Genomic DNA, 14,929 nt, shown 5'->3' on the forward strand with positions numbered 1-14,929 from the left:
AGATCGAGAAAGATTCGGCCAGATTTGATGGGGGAGAATCAGCTCAAGAATCATACGGGCACGACACCATATTTTGGAGGTTGAAAACGGAGATCCACGGCTCCACATGTGGGTTGGGCCAAAGAAAGGATTAAAAACATCTTACTCGTTGTAATGCATGGGCATTTTTTCTAGTAACTTATAAGGCAAAGATAAGTGGCCGATGTAAATAAAATAATGTTAGAGTAAGACTTGGACGCTTCAACCCATTCGGGCAGCCAAAATATATGGAGAAAATTATCCATATAGCTTTCATATAGTCTGTCTCACAATTGTAATAGTAGTACACATAGTGGTATACTCTGTGATTCCTTTTAGTACAGCAAATTTGAATTAGGAGGAGTCGGAGTCACATTCCCTTATAATAGGTTAGTTTTTTTCTGGACGGAGGGAGTATGTGATGGGCTACCCTTAGAGCATGGTCAATATATAATCCATGTGAAGATCTAGTGGATGAACTGTGGATGAACTGTAAGGTTAGAATAAAATCATGTGAAAACTTGTGCAACGTATAGGGCAAGCATGGTACCTTAGATGGACCCACCATGAACTTAGCTTGTGACAGGTGGGCTCGGAGTCTAGAGTTAAGTATCCGGTTCTAATTAGGTGAAAAGGGTTGGAACAAATGATGTAATTTGTTGAGCCAATTCTATCTCCTCTCTCCTATAGAACCACTTTACAGCTTACATTGCGGATGATCTTATGTATAAGGAATAAATAAATATCATTATCTTTCTCCTCATTCCTATCCACTCATTTACCATATAATGGATATCACCTTAGATTCTACTCATTAGAGTAGCCACAATATGACCATAAGAAGAGGTCATAAGCTTGATTTGTGGGCGTATACATATTGTAGACATAAGCCACGAGCATTATATTAACGGAAAGTCTAATGCACGATCGGTTGCTACCGCGATCGGGTAGCGATCACCACCTCTCCCCCCTCCCTCCCTTCACGTTTCCTTTTTTGGCACCGCATTACTTTACTATTTTAGTAAATTTATGCATCTAAAGTTTATACACCTAAAGTTTATAGACCCAAAATTTATAAATTAAAAGTTTATATATCCGATTCAAATTTAAATTTGAATTCAAATATTTTTTATAGTATTTCTATGCATCTAAAGTTTATAGAACTAAAATTTATAAGTCAAAAGTTATATACCCATTTCAAATTTGAATTTGAATTATATCCGATTCAAATTTGAATTTGAATTCAAATATTTTCTATATATAGTATTTCTATACATCTAAAGTTTATACACCTAAAGTTTATAGATCCAAAGTCTACAAGTCAAAAGTTTACATACCCGATTCAAATTTGAATTTGAATTATGTCAGATTCAAATTCAAATTTGAATTCAAATATTTTCTATATATAATATTTCTATACATCTAAAGTTTATATACCTAAAGTTTATAGACCCAAAGTTTACAAGTCAAAAGTTTACATACCCGATTCAAATTTGAATTTGAATTTAAATTTTTTATATATAGTATTTCTATACACAAATATTTCTAACTTTTTATTTTTTAAATTTTTTTTGTGGTTTACTGTAGTAGGAAGAGAAGAAGGGGAGGAGGAAGAGGGGAGACGGATGGGGAGTAGGGGGACGGATGGGTGATCGCTGCGCCCATTAGGCGTGCCCTTATATTAAATGCAAGAGGCTCTGTCACAAGCAAAAAATAATGAAGTAAAACAGATTTACGCAGATACCAATGTTCTATTCGAGGAGCTTAAGATTCTTAGAAGCAACTGGTTGGTTGCCAACTTCTAGGAATCTGGAAAATATGTGTTTCCTAGCTTTTGACTTCTGATTTATTTTTTGGATTAATCTATGTAAAAAAATCTAGAATATTTGGGGAGCTAGAGATTTTGAAAAAACTTGCAGCGGCTAGAAGCTCTACAAACCCGAGCCTGTGATGGCTAGTAAAAAGTACTATTTTCAATGAGTAACACTAGACTTGTTTCAAGCATTGTGCCAACGGTAATAGAAATGGTGATACCTACCTTAATACCACCTAGGTTCATAAGCATTAGAAATGCCCTTATAGAATTTGCATCAACAAATTAAAAGACTACTTTCGTGGACCTCACCATTAAAAAGTGATTTAGCAATATACATTACTATTAGTATTCAAAATATAAGATACCCAATACCTATGTACTAAGCTCAGCGGGCCACTATATACAAGTCTTATATGGAATCAAGTCTCATCATATGGCAAAGGTTCTGAGTAGATAAGTAAAGAGTCCCGATAAGTAAAGTGAAGCAAAAAGTCCTCTCGAGCACTACAAAATCTACTCGAATTGTATTCATATTTATCTCCCTAATTCTACTTGGACTAAGAGATATTAAGGTTATAAATACAATATCCCCCAGAAGGAGAGGGAACAAGCAAAGACGCTAAGACAAGTCCAATACAAAGCCACAACAGCCAGGGCAATACAAGCTACCTCCAATCTTGCCGAAATCTTATTCGAGGAAGCTGACGATCGCTAGTCGTTGACCACATGTTTGAGCTTTACGTCGCCAGACTGACAGAGACTGGATTAGATTCTCCTCCTTATTATACTTGTGAGGAATTGATTATATAATGGTAATATGGATACCGGCTTTAATCAATAGGAGTAGGGCTATTACCTATTAGTAAAAGGGCAAACCTGTATAAAATTCCTTATCTCCTATCTCTTTTACAATAATCTCGCATATAGCCTAGTACTAAGTCTCCAATACATTACAAATACCATAATCGGTATAACCCATTGACAATTGTCATTGCCTTTAGTAGTCTAAAGTTAAGGTCGAGTAACAGAGTTCAATATTAAATGGCTTGCTGTAGCTCAAACAAGTAGACCGAAAGGTGAAATGGGCTACGGATTATAACGTTTATCCGTACATAAATAGCAAAAGGAACGGAAATATAACTTTTTTGTTTTATTTTTGAGACTTTTATTTAAATTTAAAATTAAATCCTTTAATAACTTATTAAAACTAAGGCAAAATTGGTTATATAGCATCGAAAGTTCACGTTTTGGTTTTATAGCACAGAAAGATACCGGTTCAATTTAATAGCACCCAAAGTTCACCCCGTTCCTAATTTTAACACATCCATCAATTCTCAATCGTTTTATGTCCGCCTTGATTTCTATTGACTCAGCCACGCACGTGATATGACATTTCTACCCCTCACAAGTACAAGTAGAATGCATGGCAATGAGAGATAGAAACGCCATATCGTGTGCGTGGCTGTGTCAATAGCGATCAAGGCGGACGGAAAACGATCAAGAATTGACGGAAGTGTTAAAAATAGAAACAAGGTAAATTTTAGTTGCTATTAAAGTGAACCGATATCTTTCGGTACTATAAAAAAACGTAAACTTTCAATGCTATATAACCAATTTTGCCTAAAACTAATGATAAAGTCCATTTTGGGCCTTCAATTTTACTTGAAGTCCATTATTTTCAACTTTCAAAACTGGACAAACAACACCTTGAAACGTGTTTTTTAGCCATTTCGTTTAGAATTAAGGTGGTTTTTTTATGCAAATTTTACAGATGTAGATGTCGCGTAATTAGACCCACAACTATGAAATTTAGCTAATTGAAGTTCATGTTAGTGAAAAACCACCATTATATCCATCAAAACCATTGTAAAATATGGTTTAGGATGTATTTTTCCTGTTTTGGAAGTTGAGGGTGAAAAAGAAACGATGTTTGTAGTTAAGGGTGAAAATGGACTATGATCAAAAGTTCAATGGCTAAAATGGACTTTACCCTAAAAAAGGAACATGTTTGCTGGGCACATTATAGGAAAGCTAATATTACCATACCATGTAGTACCATAATGGAGTGGTAACTTTTACCACATCACATTATTTGTGGGGCACAGCCGAATCATTGCCACTAGGGGTAGACGGTGGACCTACGATTGAAGCAGATCACGGGCTGGCCCATTATGAGTTAGGCCAAGATCCAAATGATATAGTTAAAACTTGAAACAAGTGGGCCCTCTCTCCCGAGTCCATAGTCTGCCCCTGATTACCACGAGATGAGAAAGGAAAAAGTCCACACTGACTCCCTTAATTGTTCATCGAATCTAATTCGTGATCCTTAACAAGAAAACTGGGTAGGACGACTCCCCGAACTATTGAAACCAGTGCAATTTGACTCCTCTAGCGGTTTTGAAGGGCGGTTTTACTGATGTGGCGCTGACATGGTGGTGTTGACCCGGTCTTCATCCCATGTGGCGCTTATATGGCATTAAAATTAAAAATATGTGGGACTCATGTGTCATTCACACACAAAATAATTATGGGACCCGCTGACATGTGGGGCCACATATCATCCTTTATTCCTCCTCCCTCTCTCTCTCCCTTCTCTCTCTTCTCTCCCTCTTTTCTCTTCCCTATCAGATCGGCGGCGGCGGCGGCGTGCAGGCGATCCCCTCCAGCTGCGCGTCATCTCCATGTCGTCGTCGTCGTCCCCGTCCCTTTCCCCCCCTTCCGCTATGCCGCCTCTCCCCTCTCCCTTCTCGGACGGCGGCGGCGCTTCAGCAGTACGGGACCGCAGGCTCCCGCCGCCGGCCGCCGTGGACGCCGCCTCATCGCCGTGGACGATGGCGTCGCTCTTCCCGACGCCCAGCCTCGCAAACCTGAAGTCGCCCACCTTGGCGCGCAGCGACGGCGTGAGCAGCACATTGGAAGAGGCTTGCCGGCCCCCTCTCTCCCCCGGCGGCCATGGACGGCGAGGAGGAGCACGGCGGTGGAGGAGGCGACGGGGTCCGGCGTTGGGAGAGGGCTCGAACACTTGCTGCTGCTGCCGCCATGGCAATTCCGCCATTTCTGCTGCTCTTGTTGGACATGTCCACAGGCTCAGGTGAGGCCCCAACAACCCAGACCTGCATCCTCTGCGAGAAAAAAAAGAAAAGCAAATAAAACTCAGTGTTTGTTCAGCTGTTCTTGAGTTTCCTGCCCCTTTTTATTATTACCACCAAGTAGTTGCCCATAGGATCTTTGCCTAGAGCAATGGCTCAATGTTATCTTGCGATTTCTTGCTTAGTTCCCTTTTTGTTTTTGTGCACAGTAGAAATATCAGAGAGGAAAGATTCACTTCGAGGCTATGCTAGTGCTAGATTTGAATTAGATTGAGACATGCATTCAGTTCTGAACTTTTGAGCTACTGATTTGAGCTAACCTGTGTTCCCGTTTGGCGACCGCGGGCAGATGGGGCGTTCTGCGTGTGCAAGCCCGACCAGAGCCCGGTGGTGATGTAGAAGGCAATCGACCACGCGTGCTGGCGCGGCGCCGACTGCACCCAGATCATGCAGTCCGGAGCGTGCTACCAGCCCAGCACCATCAGCGGCGGGGGCGAAATCCTCCGGCGCAGACGCAAGCGGATGGCGCATGACGGGGCCGAGCGGACGGCGCGCGGTGGGGCCGAGATGTTGGCGGCGGCGGCGGGGACGCGGGGTGGTCAACGAGGAGGACGGCGATGGAGGAGGCGGGCCTGGGATCCAACGCCATCGTCGTCGGGCCCAGCAGCCGCAAGCAACGCCCTCGCCATCGGGCCCTCACCGCCGCGCCCTTGCCGCCGAGCGCCACTGTCGCCAGCGCCGAGAAGAAGAAAGGAGGAGAGAGAGAGGTTATGAGAGGGAAGGGATGATATGCGGGCCAGCTTAACTTTTTTTAATTTATTTGATGACTAGGCTGTCATATGTACGCCACGTCAGTGAAAACCACCCTTAAAACAGTCGAGGGAGTCATTTTAGACGGTTTTAATAGTTCGAGGAGTCATCATGTCTGGTTTTGTGGTTTAGGGATCCGAATTAGATTCGACGTATATTTAAGTGTCAAATTGGACTTTTTCCGATGAGAAAAGGTTTAGCTGCTTTTGCAATCAGGTGTCAAAGAGTTGATTTGTCCATATGATTTGATATCATAGGTATACCTCCGTCCTAAAATAAGTTAAGCCGTAAATATCCATATTCAACGTTTGTCATCTTATTTAAAAAATTTATGAAATTTTTTTAAAAAAAAGTCACACATAAAATATTATTTATGTTTTATCATCTAATAATAATAAAAATAATACAAATAGTAATCATAATTTTTTTTCAAATAAGACCAACGGTCACATCATTGAGTTCTTAGCTACATGGATTCAAATATTTGTATGAAATTGATGGCGCTATTTCGTCAAGATGACGATCATTTGATGTATTTTTGGATTCCATGGTCTGTTTAAAAATCTTGGCAATGTAAACGATCATGAGCCTACTGCTGGTAAATAAAATTACATGCAACTGTTGCTGCTTTTGATTGAATACAATGGGTTCTTTTTTTTAAGCACCGAATATCATGAGTTTTGTCTGGTACTTCTTTTTTTCAGAATATTTTGTTATGCAAATCTGAAAATTACAGAAGAATATATCTTTTTTTTTCCTGTGTCGGGATTTATCAACATCATTCTTATCTTAAACATAGAACATTTAGTCCATAGCTTGCTCATTTTCTCCTTCCAACTTATCCCATCAAATCCTCCATTAAACTTTTTTTAAAAAAAAATCTGAATAAGGTGCAGAGAGTTGAGCAGTAGATTTCAAAAGGATGTAAAGTAACTGTCGTCAGCCCTCTTTTTTCTCCCTTGGAAATACTTTAGGTTCAACATTACTTTATATATTTTCTCTGTTTCATAATGTAAGGCTTTCTAGCATTGGCCACATTCATGTGTGTGTCTAAATTCATTAATACCTATATGAATATAGACAATGCTAGAAAGTCTTGCATTATGAAACGGAGAGAGTAATAGTTATTATGAATTTTTCTCCTGAGTGACCTGGAAGGTGGCACATTGCTTGATTCGTTGTGCAGAAATGTCACTCACTTGGGATGGCATTGCTTAGAGGCAGAGCAAACAACAACCAACATGTGGAAGAAGATGGTGAGAATGGTGAGGTTCAAGCTGAGGCTTGCTTGGAAATGCAACTGGCCAACAAACCAAAAGCTATGGCTGAACCATCCATCCTTCCATTTCACTGCATCTTTGAGCTCTTCTCGTGGGTATTAATACCATACCATGGGCGGCATTTGCTCCCTGGTTGATCTCTGAATAGTTCAGAATTCAGAACAGAAGTAGTATGAAGCTTCTTGACACATGCATGCCAAAACATGGCTCCGTTTGGAGAAGGCTTAGCAATTAGCATGTTTGAGGATGTGCAAGAGGAGGTTTATCCAGGACAATCTATAAAGGTAAGAGTGTTTGAATTCTGTTTGCTATCTATGATGTCGTGGGACAGTTTGCAGTAAATTATTCTTGTAGATCCTTTTCTCTTGAAATTCCCACATATTAACATTAGAGAAGATAACACCTCCTGGTTTGGTTCTCCTTTTCAGACTTGCTCATCTAGTTTGGTTAAATAATCCTTAGATCTATCCTTATGTTGGCTAAAGATTATGATTTCAACTTTTTTTTTTGTTCCAAGATTTCAACTCCATTTAGGAATGATCTGTCACACACAAATGTTTACTGTAAATACTTGTGATGAGTCGCATTTGGAGTCATTTAGGAATTGATCTCTCTCGCATACAAATATATTCCTAAAACCAGATGCATCTAAGAACCTTAGCTCTTGAAAGGAACCCATTAAACATGTCGGTGGGAGCCTTGCTAGGTAAAAATCTGTCCAAATTCGTAGCGCTAGGTAGTAGTAGCAAGTATGACGGCCGTTGTTACATTATTGCAATTTCAAGTTGCTACAGTTCAATCTCTCATAAAAAGTTGCCACAGTTCAAAAAGAGGAGCGCTGTACTTCAATTTTCTACTACTACAACATGTTTTTGCATGCTATGTTTTCTGATCCTTGGATTACATGCTCTTTCAGTAATCCAACACAGCTATTTTTTTTAACAATTGAACATAAGCATCAGTTAATTCGATTACTTAGCTCAATACACCAGATGAAACAAGAAACAAAACTAAATGATCTCAATCAACAGCATCCTTTCTGTTCACAAAATCATACAGAACATTATTACGGAGTCTATACATGTACTACAAGAAGGGAAGTCATATAATTCAATTGAATTTCTGGTTGCTATAACATACAAAAGGTGCAACTGTAATTATCTAGTTTGCAGTAACTAAGTTCACCAAAATGCTGTGGCCAGTATATATACCAAAAAAGAAATACATTTTGGCCTTCTTTTAACTTACAAAACACACACATATCAGCTTTCCTCAGCGTGACATCTTCTCTTCTATGCAACCGTGGAACTGAATGAACAAATGATCTGTTGCAGTGCACACCATGGAACCTGACAACTTGAAGCTCACCGAATTTCTTGGTTTCACTCATCATGCATAAGCCAGCAAAGTAGCCAACACAATCGAAAATACCAAAACCGAGAGTGTCAATGGTTGTTTTGTCAGAGGACTTGCATTAGGCAACCATGGATATGCATCCGGAGGTGGCATGACACAATTATCACCATTGAAGTACACGCGGTGTGGGAAGGCCCATCCCTTGTCAAAGGTGAAGTCCTTGGAATCCTTACGCAGAAGAAGTTCTGACTGTGCATTTCCAAGTGGACCAGCTTGCATGAGCAAATCGTTATAGAACTTAACTCCCCAGAACATCGCAGTATCATCTAAAATAGAAGGAATAAACTTCATCAGAGAGAGAGAGAGAGAGAGAGAGAGAAAGAGAGAGAGAGATAAAGGAACGTATTACAAGTGCACTCCAATTTTCTTAAATAAAGGAGAACAGTTTGTAAATTGACTTACTTATCTTGTTTCCATATGGAGTAAGTGGCTTGTAGTTGAAGCTAAACAGCTGGGTGATATTATTGAAGTTAGGATGTTGAGCGACCAAATTCCACTGTGTGTAATTCATGCGGTAGTTGAAGTTCGTAATCGTGATCTTCACTCTCCAATATTCCTTATAGTTGAGTTTCACATGCCAGTGGATTCTGATCGGGCACATGTGAGAAGTACATTGGACAAGAGGCTGACCGGTCCATTTGCCAGGGCCATCAATGGCAGATTGTAAATAAGGTGAATTCTCACTGTGGAAATGCATGGAACTTGTTAGCAATTTTGCAGAAAAGTTGGGCCTCAATAAGAAGCGAAGTAAGAGTTTTGGTTTTATTAACTCACTTTACACAGCTTCCAGGACTTGTCCCATTGTTTTGGCAGCCACAAGAGCATGTTGGGCAGTTCACAATTGTGTCATTATAAAATGATGAGAGAGATACACAGCAGGAAGGAGTCTTCTGAGCAAGAAATTGGGAGTATGTGCAGGTCACATTCCATGTCACTGCAAACAGATTTTATTTTTTGTTAAGAAACAAAAAACAAAAATGAACTTTATGGTATAAGATTTTGACAAATTTAACTTCTATATGGAGCCACTAGGATGCATGTCTGCATTTGACAAATATTATTTGCTAGAGAATAATATTAACTGAATTAGCTGTATTCTATTAGGCCAACATGCCAAGTAATAACCTATTATCAACTATTATTAACAGGTGGACTCATCTCACTTTGAGAACAATCTCTTTCCCTTCAACAGATTACATCTTCTTACTAACCCTACACATAAGGTAACCTAGTTCAACCATGCAATTGTTGTTTAGGCTGCAAATGCATTTCCTCAAAGCATGAAAACAATTGGTATTAAACATTAAAGAACAACAGATGAGCTACTTACTTAGAGCTTGGGTTGCTCTGCGTCCATCCCCGGTGAAAAACTTAGTAGGCCTGACAATCATAGCACGCCCGCACGTGTACCCAGGACCTGGGGCCTTAAGAGTGAAGTTCTTAGGCAACTTAACTGTCTTGTTGGTAGTCCCAGCAAGACCTACACTGATCTGGAAGGAAGAAGCAGCATTTGATGCGTCCTGGTTAAATGTATTTATAACTCCCGCTTTGCAGCAATTAGCGATTTGCATGTTGTATGGGGTGCCCGGAAGCAGATCAACAACTGTGGGATCTTTCTTGCAGCAGTGGGGCGTGCCACCCTTGAACTTTGAGCAATCGCCCTGCTCAGTGGTCTGTGCTCCAACCATCGACCAAATGACCTCCTTCTTTGCCCATGTCCACCCCAGCTGCCACCCAGGTGCCTGGATGTGCCGGAATTGTTGATAGTTGAACATCGTGACCACAGCCTGCACAAGAAACATTTTGGGGGAAATCATGACACACATATACAAGATAATCAGAGTATCCATAATATCCTGACATAAAACTCGTGTTTATTATTGTTAATTGCTGCATATGTTTCTGACCAGCTGTTGGTTATGCTATCAACTTTGTACTACAAGACAACTTGTAGTAGTATCAAATAAAATAAAATTATGGCCTAATAATAGTTGGGGATACAAGATGCAGATGGATTTTTTTGAACGAACAATACAAGATGCATTTTTTGGTGTGGGGTTGCTACTTACAACATAGCCATCAGGAGTCCACGACATAACGTCCCATTTTATCGTGATGTTTCCATTTGGATCCAGCGCATCATAAGCCTCTGCGAGAGGAAAAAAAAAGAGTTGCATATCAAGATCCTGAACAAGAGAAACAGAATGGGGTAAATTAGCAGTTCGGCAGATGAATAAGCCCCATGAGTTAGTTATATCGTGATCCCGATTTCGATCTGGAAGGGAATTTTTTTTCGAATTCGCCTCTCCTGATCAGATCTATCACCTTGGGCACTGATTAGTGTGGGAAGGAAGCTCCATGCGTGCTCCTCTCAGTGGATCTAAGCTACCTAACCTGATCCAAGAATCCGGTCAAGCGGGAGCGAAACGAACTGAATTACTGCTACCTAATCTGCTCCAAGAATTCTGGCAAAAGCAGGAGCAAAACGAACTGAATTACTGATGAAACGAATCGGAATTCAAAAAAAAAAAAAGCCACCGACACACCGAACTGGAGCCACCGACACAGTCAGGAGGGGATCGCATTGCCCAAATCTCGTGGTCACAACTCGTGAAAGTTAGTCGAGAGCCTCGGCGATCGGGCCGGCGCATGGATCTGAGACCGGCACGGCACGAGCTGGCAGGCGCAAACAGAGAGAGAGAGAGAAGGAGCGAGAGCCGGGGAAACCTGTGGTGGCCGGCGCGGAGAAGAGCAGCGCCGCCGCGAGCAGCACGGCGCAGCAGCACGGCGCCACGGATCTGGAGCTCCCGGCTCCCCCCACCGCCATATCCCCGCCCGATCGAGCTCGCGCTCCCCGCTCCGAAATGCGAGCGCCCGCCCGCCCGGCGTCCCCCTCCTCCGCCCCACCGGAAGACGAGGAGCGGCAGGCAAATTGAGCTGGTCCGCCGCGCCGCGTGCGTCAGCTCGTCACTCTCCTCCGCTCTGCGCCTCGGTGGAAGCAAATATATTGCGGCATTTTCTCGCCGCGAGAAGTGGTACTACTAGTAGCAGGGGTAGATGCGACGCGCCAACCGCCAGGCAAGGCAAAGGGAAACCGACACTACCGCGCGGGGGAATAAAAAAGGCGCAGGTGACAGAGCCTCTCCTCCCTCTTTCTGTCGGTGGCACTCGGCTCGCCGCTCGCCACTGTGTTTGTGTGTGGGTTTCAGTGGTTGGTGCGGCTGCTACTGGCTCGTCTCGTGGACGTATCAACAACCCCCCGTTGCCGTTGCCATCGACGACCTTGCTGGGATTAACAAATTCAGGATTGATTATTTGTATCTCTCTTTTATTTAATTCTGCGTGTTTTGTTTTTGCTCCTGGTTTAATTATTGGTTGGGGTTAGCATCGAGATGTCTAGCTGGATGGGTGTACTGTATAGCTCGGGCCAGCTCTAACTCTAACCACCTCCAAGTGTTCTTCTTTTCTTTTTCCTGGTAGTAATGGTTTGCCCCCACATGTCGGTGATGGTCTGATGGAATGGATGGTGATCTTTTTTTTCTTTTCTTTTTTTTTTTTTTGCTTTTCTTGCTGTTTAGGTTGTATTTTTTTCCCCATGGTTGTAAAGAAGAAATATTTTTTTCTCCCAACAAAGAGATATTGCAGATCTATTGATAGAAAATATCGGAACGGTTCGTCTGATCAGCTTCAGTATTTGCAAATATTCAGTTCACTAACCTGGGCCTCGAGCATGTGAAGCATGTGGCAATCATGTAGTAATGTGGAGCAGGGAACATGCAGAATTCTTACTATCAAAATGCTGATGATGGATAAACAGTCCAATTCCGTTTGGAGATAAAGGAAAAGCGTTTCCCTTCCTCTTTGCTACGCCATTTTTTTTTTTTGCGCTGCATTAATATTACTCGATCCATCTTATGTTTATTCATCTTCCGTTTTATAAAAAAGAAGATATATGTTCTCTTCTTGGTGTGGTACCTAAATTTGGCCAGCTGTTGACGGTCGTTATCGATCAGTTTCGACCGTCAATATTACCAAAATAGAGTAGAACTAGTTATGCTTGCAAATTGCAATGCATATATATGTTAGAATAATAATATTCCACTAGTATTAGGTGTGCTAACCTTTTGCAGGGAATAATCATAAAGTGGAGGAGAATCGACATCAACTCAGACGATAAATCAATCGGACGATGTCGACGATCAGACTTATGCATGAATGGGCCAAGAACTCAGAAATGACACAACCAATTAGACCAAAGTTCACAAGTCTACGAAGGAGAGTAATAGAGGAGGCCGCCAGCCGAAGATGGGCCGGGATGGCCCAGCCCATGGTCCATCCTGATGCTGTTGGATGCAGGGTTTAGCGTGGACATCTAGGATTGCTCCCCAATGACGGTTAGAGGGCATTTCCGACCATTCTAACTGCCATAACCGTCACTGGGAGGCTATAAAAGGACTTCACCTCCTCACTCTCTTCACACACCTCAAGCAAGAGCTCTCTCATATTCTCTCAAGTTAGTTTAGTGTTATCTAGCTAGTGGAATAGGAATAGAGTAGAAATCGGGAGTCCGGAAGCCTTCGGAAGAGTTCGGGCATGGCTCTAGTAGCTTTCCTTTCCTCTTCTGTAAGCTTTGTACTTTATTTAGAATACTCTTCTTTATACATTTATGGTATTGAAATACTTTCCGAGTATATGAATGTCTACTTTACATTATGTTCATGTTATATTAAATATACTGCTAGCTTATCTGGGAGATGCTTTGGTGCGGGTATAATGTTTGCTTATGCAATTACTCTATGTCATGACGATGATATTAGAGTAGTATCTGGTAGTTTAGACGTGGTGTCTAGATTATGGGATATCATTTGGGGTTATATGCTGCGGATGAGAGGTGGGCCGCTGATGGTGACAGCTCGGTACGGGTATTCCTCCGCGCGTGTATATAGTCCTAAGTTAATTTCCTAGGGAGGGTACTCCTCCGTATTTAGCCCCGGTTGTATAGTCATGACGGGCTGTCATAAGGAACACGGCAGTCAGGGGTGGCTTCTCGAAGTACCAGGAGGGCATCAAATAGAGGGTATTAACTAGTATTTTAGATAAGTAGAATGTATATATACTTAGAAGTATAGGAATAGATTTTCTTTCTCTTTTCTTTTCACTTAGCTTAGATAATTTAGTATGAGAATGAGTAACTTAATTGCTTGTGTGTCACTCTATCCTTGGATTATCTTAACTCATGCTTAGACTTTGATTATCACAAGTAACATATAAATTATTAGTCAAGTTATCTCTACATGATTTTTCCACGGGATAAAATAAATACGATACCCTTGAAATACTCTCGGGTGAAATGCTACAATGATATATCCGTGTGCTTGCGGATGAACTCTGCAACTATAATATACCAGAAGTATTTTTGCGCCATTGCTGGGAATTATATTTCTAATAATATCGTTAAGAAATACCAACACCAGCCAAAAATCATTGGCCAACCGTGGGCCCCACACACATTCCTCCTCCCATCTCCTTCGGCTCTTCTCTGCATCGGCCCGGTGTCAATGACGAGACGAAGGAGGGAGGCACCGGAGCTGCCTCCCTCCATCCGCATACCCCCATCGCCGCCGTCCTTTGCGTCGTCATCACCAGCCGCCACCGCCGCCGTCGTCTGTGCCATCTCTAGTTGCGATCGTCACCGTCGTCTGCATCATCGATAGCCGCCGGATTCAATGCGCCACCGACTGCTCCTCCCTCTCCAGTGCGTCCGCCTCGCTTGCCTGTGCCCCGCCTGCGCATACAACGGCGGCCGCTCTGCCCTCCCCTCCCTTTTCCCGCCAGAGCTCCTTCTCCTCCTTAGGATTATACTTTTGTTTTTGTCTAAAGATATTCAGCAGTAAAACCAAGGGATCATACCCCAACATTAAAATCGAAACAAATTATATAAATGGATTTGCTATACAGCTGTAGATAGTTTTATTTTCTTAATAGGAATTTTAATTTGGGCCATTGTGTTCGCTTCAAGATTCATGCAATAGGAACAGAGAAAACACATGATATGGTTGCACACGTGAAACAAAGAATTAGAAAACAGGGGCCTCATCTTTTCGCTTATGTTTATATTTATCAACCAAAATTTGAAATTTTTAACCTTAAATTTAGAGTTGATTTTGAGGTTTTTTTATCAAAGTTTATTTCTAAGTCGTTGCTTTTAGATCGCTAAGAATACATATATAATAATTTTATTCACAAATTACTTTTCGTTTACAAATATGTTGTTTGGCTTATTCCACGAATAAGCGAAGCGATGAGGCTGCTAGGAATTTTATAAGATGTTGCACACAGGAACTGAAGAATACATGTATTATAGAGTAAATAGTAATCTCATTTGGTTTTTTAGACTAAATCCTATCCATTTTATCATATGTGGGTGTCCATTATTACCATATGCCCACCCACTCACAAGGATCATTGAACCATAACACCATCAATGTTCCTTGTTCTTT

The 14,929-nt window shown here is 41.5% G+C and overlaps 1 protein-coding gene, 1 long non-coding RNA gene and 1 pseudogene across 2 annotated transcripts; 2 read left to right on the forward strand and 1 right to left on the reverse strand.

Annotated features, from left to right (window-relative positions):
• Positions 1-4,300: 4,300 nt before the first annotated feature.
• On the forward strand, positions 4,301-5,944 carry LOC127772905 (PLASMODESMATA CALLOSE-BINDING PROTEIN 2-like; annotated as a pseudogene).
• A 907-nt stretch (positions 5,945-6,851) lies between these two features.
• On the forward strand, positions 6,852-10,936 carry LOC127775013 (uncharacterized). The gene is made up of 2 exons (XR_008017858.1): positions 6,852-7,297; positions 10,440-10,936. It is a non-coding gene; the product is annotated as an uncharacterized LOC127775013 (long non-coding RNA).
• On the reverse strand, positions 8,194-11,656 carry LOC127775012 (COBRA-like protein 3). The gene is made up of 6 exons (XM_052301309.1): positions 11,157-11,656; positions 10,499-10,578; positions 9,760-10,216; positions 9,204-9,363; positions 8,832-9,112; positions 8,194-8,695 (listed from the first exon to the last, which is right to left on the reverse strand). The coding sequence occupies exons 1-6, from the start codon at positions 11,254-11,256 to the stop codon at positions 8,403-8,405; spliced, it is 1,371 nt and encodes a 456-aa protein (XP_052157269.1). The 5' UTR covers positions 11,257-11,656; the 3' UTR covers positions 8,194-8,402.
• Between the last annotated feature and the right edge of the window lie 3,273 nt (positions 11,657-14,929).

The sequence above is a fragment of the Oryza glaberrima genome, chromosome 5 (assembly GCF_000147395.1).
Source record: "Oryza glaberrima chromosome 5, OglaRS2, whole genome shotgun sequence".
NCBI classification, from domain to species: Eukaryota; Viridiplantae; Streptophyta; class Magnoliopsida; order Poales; family Poaceae; genus Oryza; species Oryza glaberrima.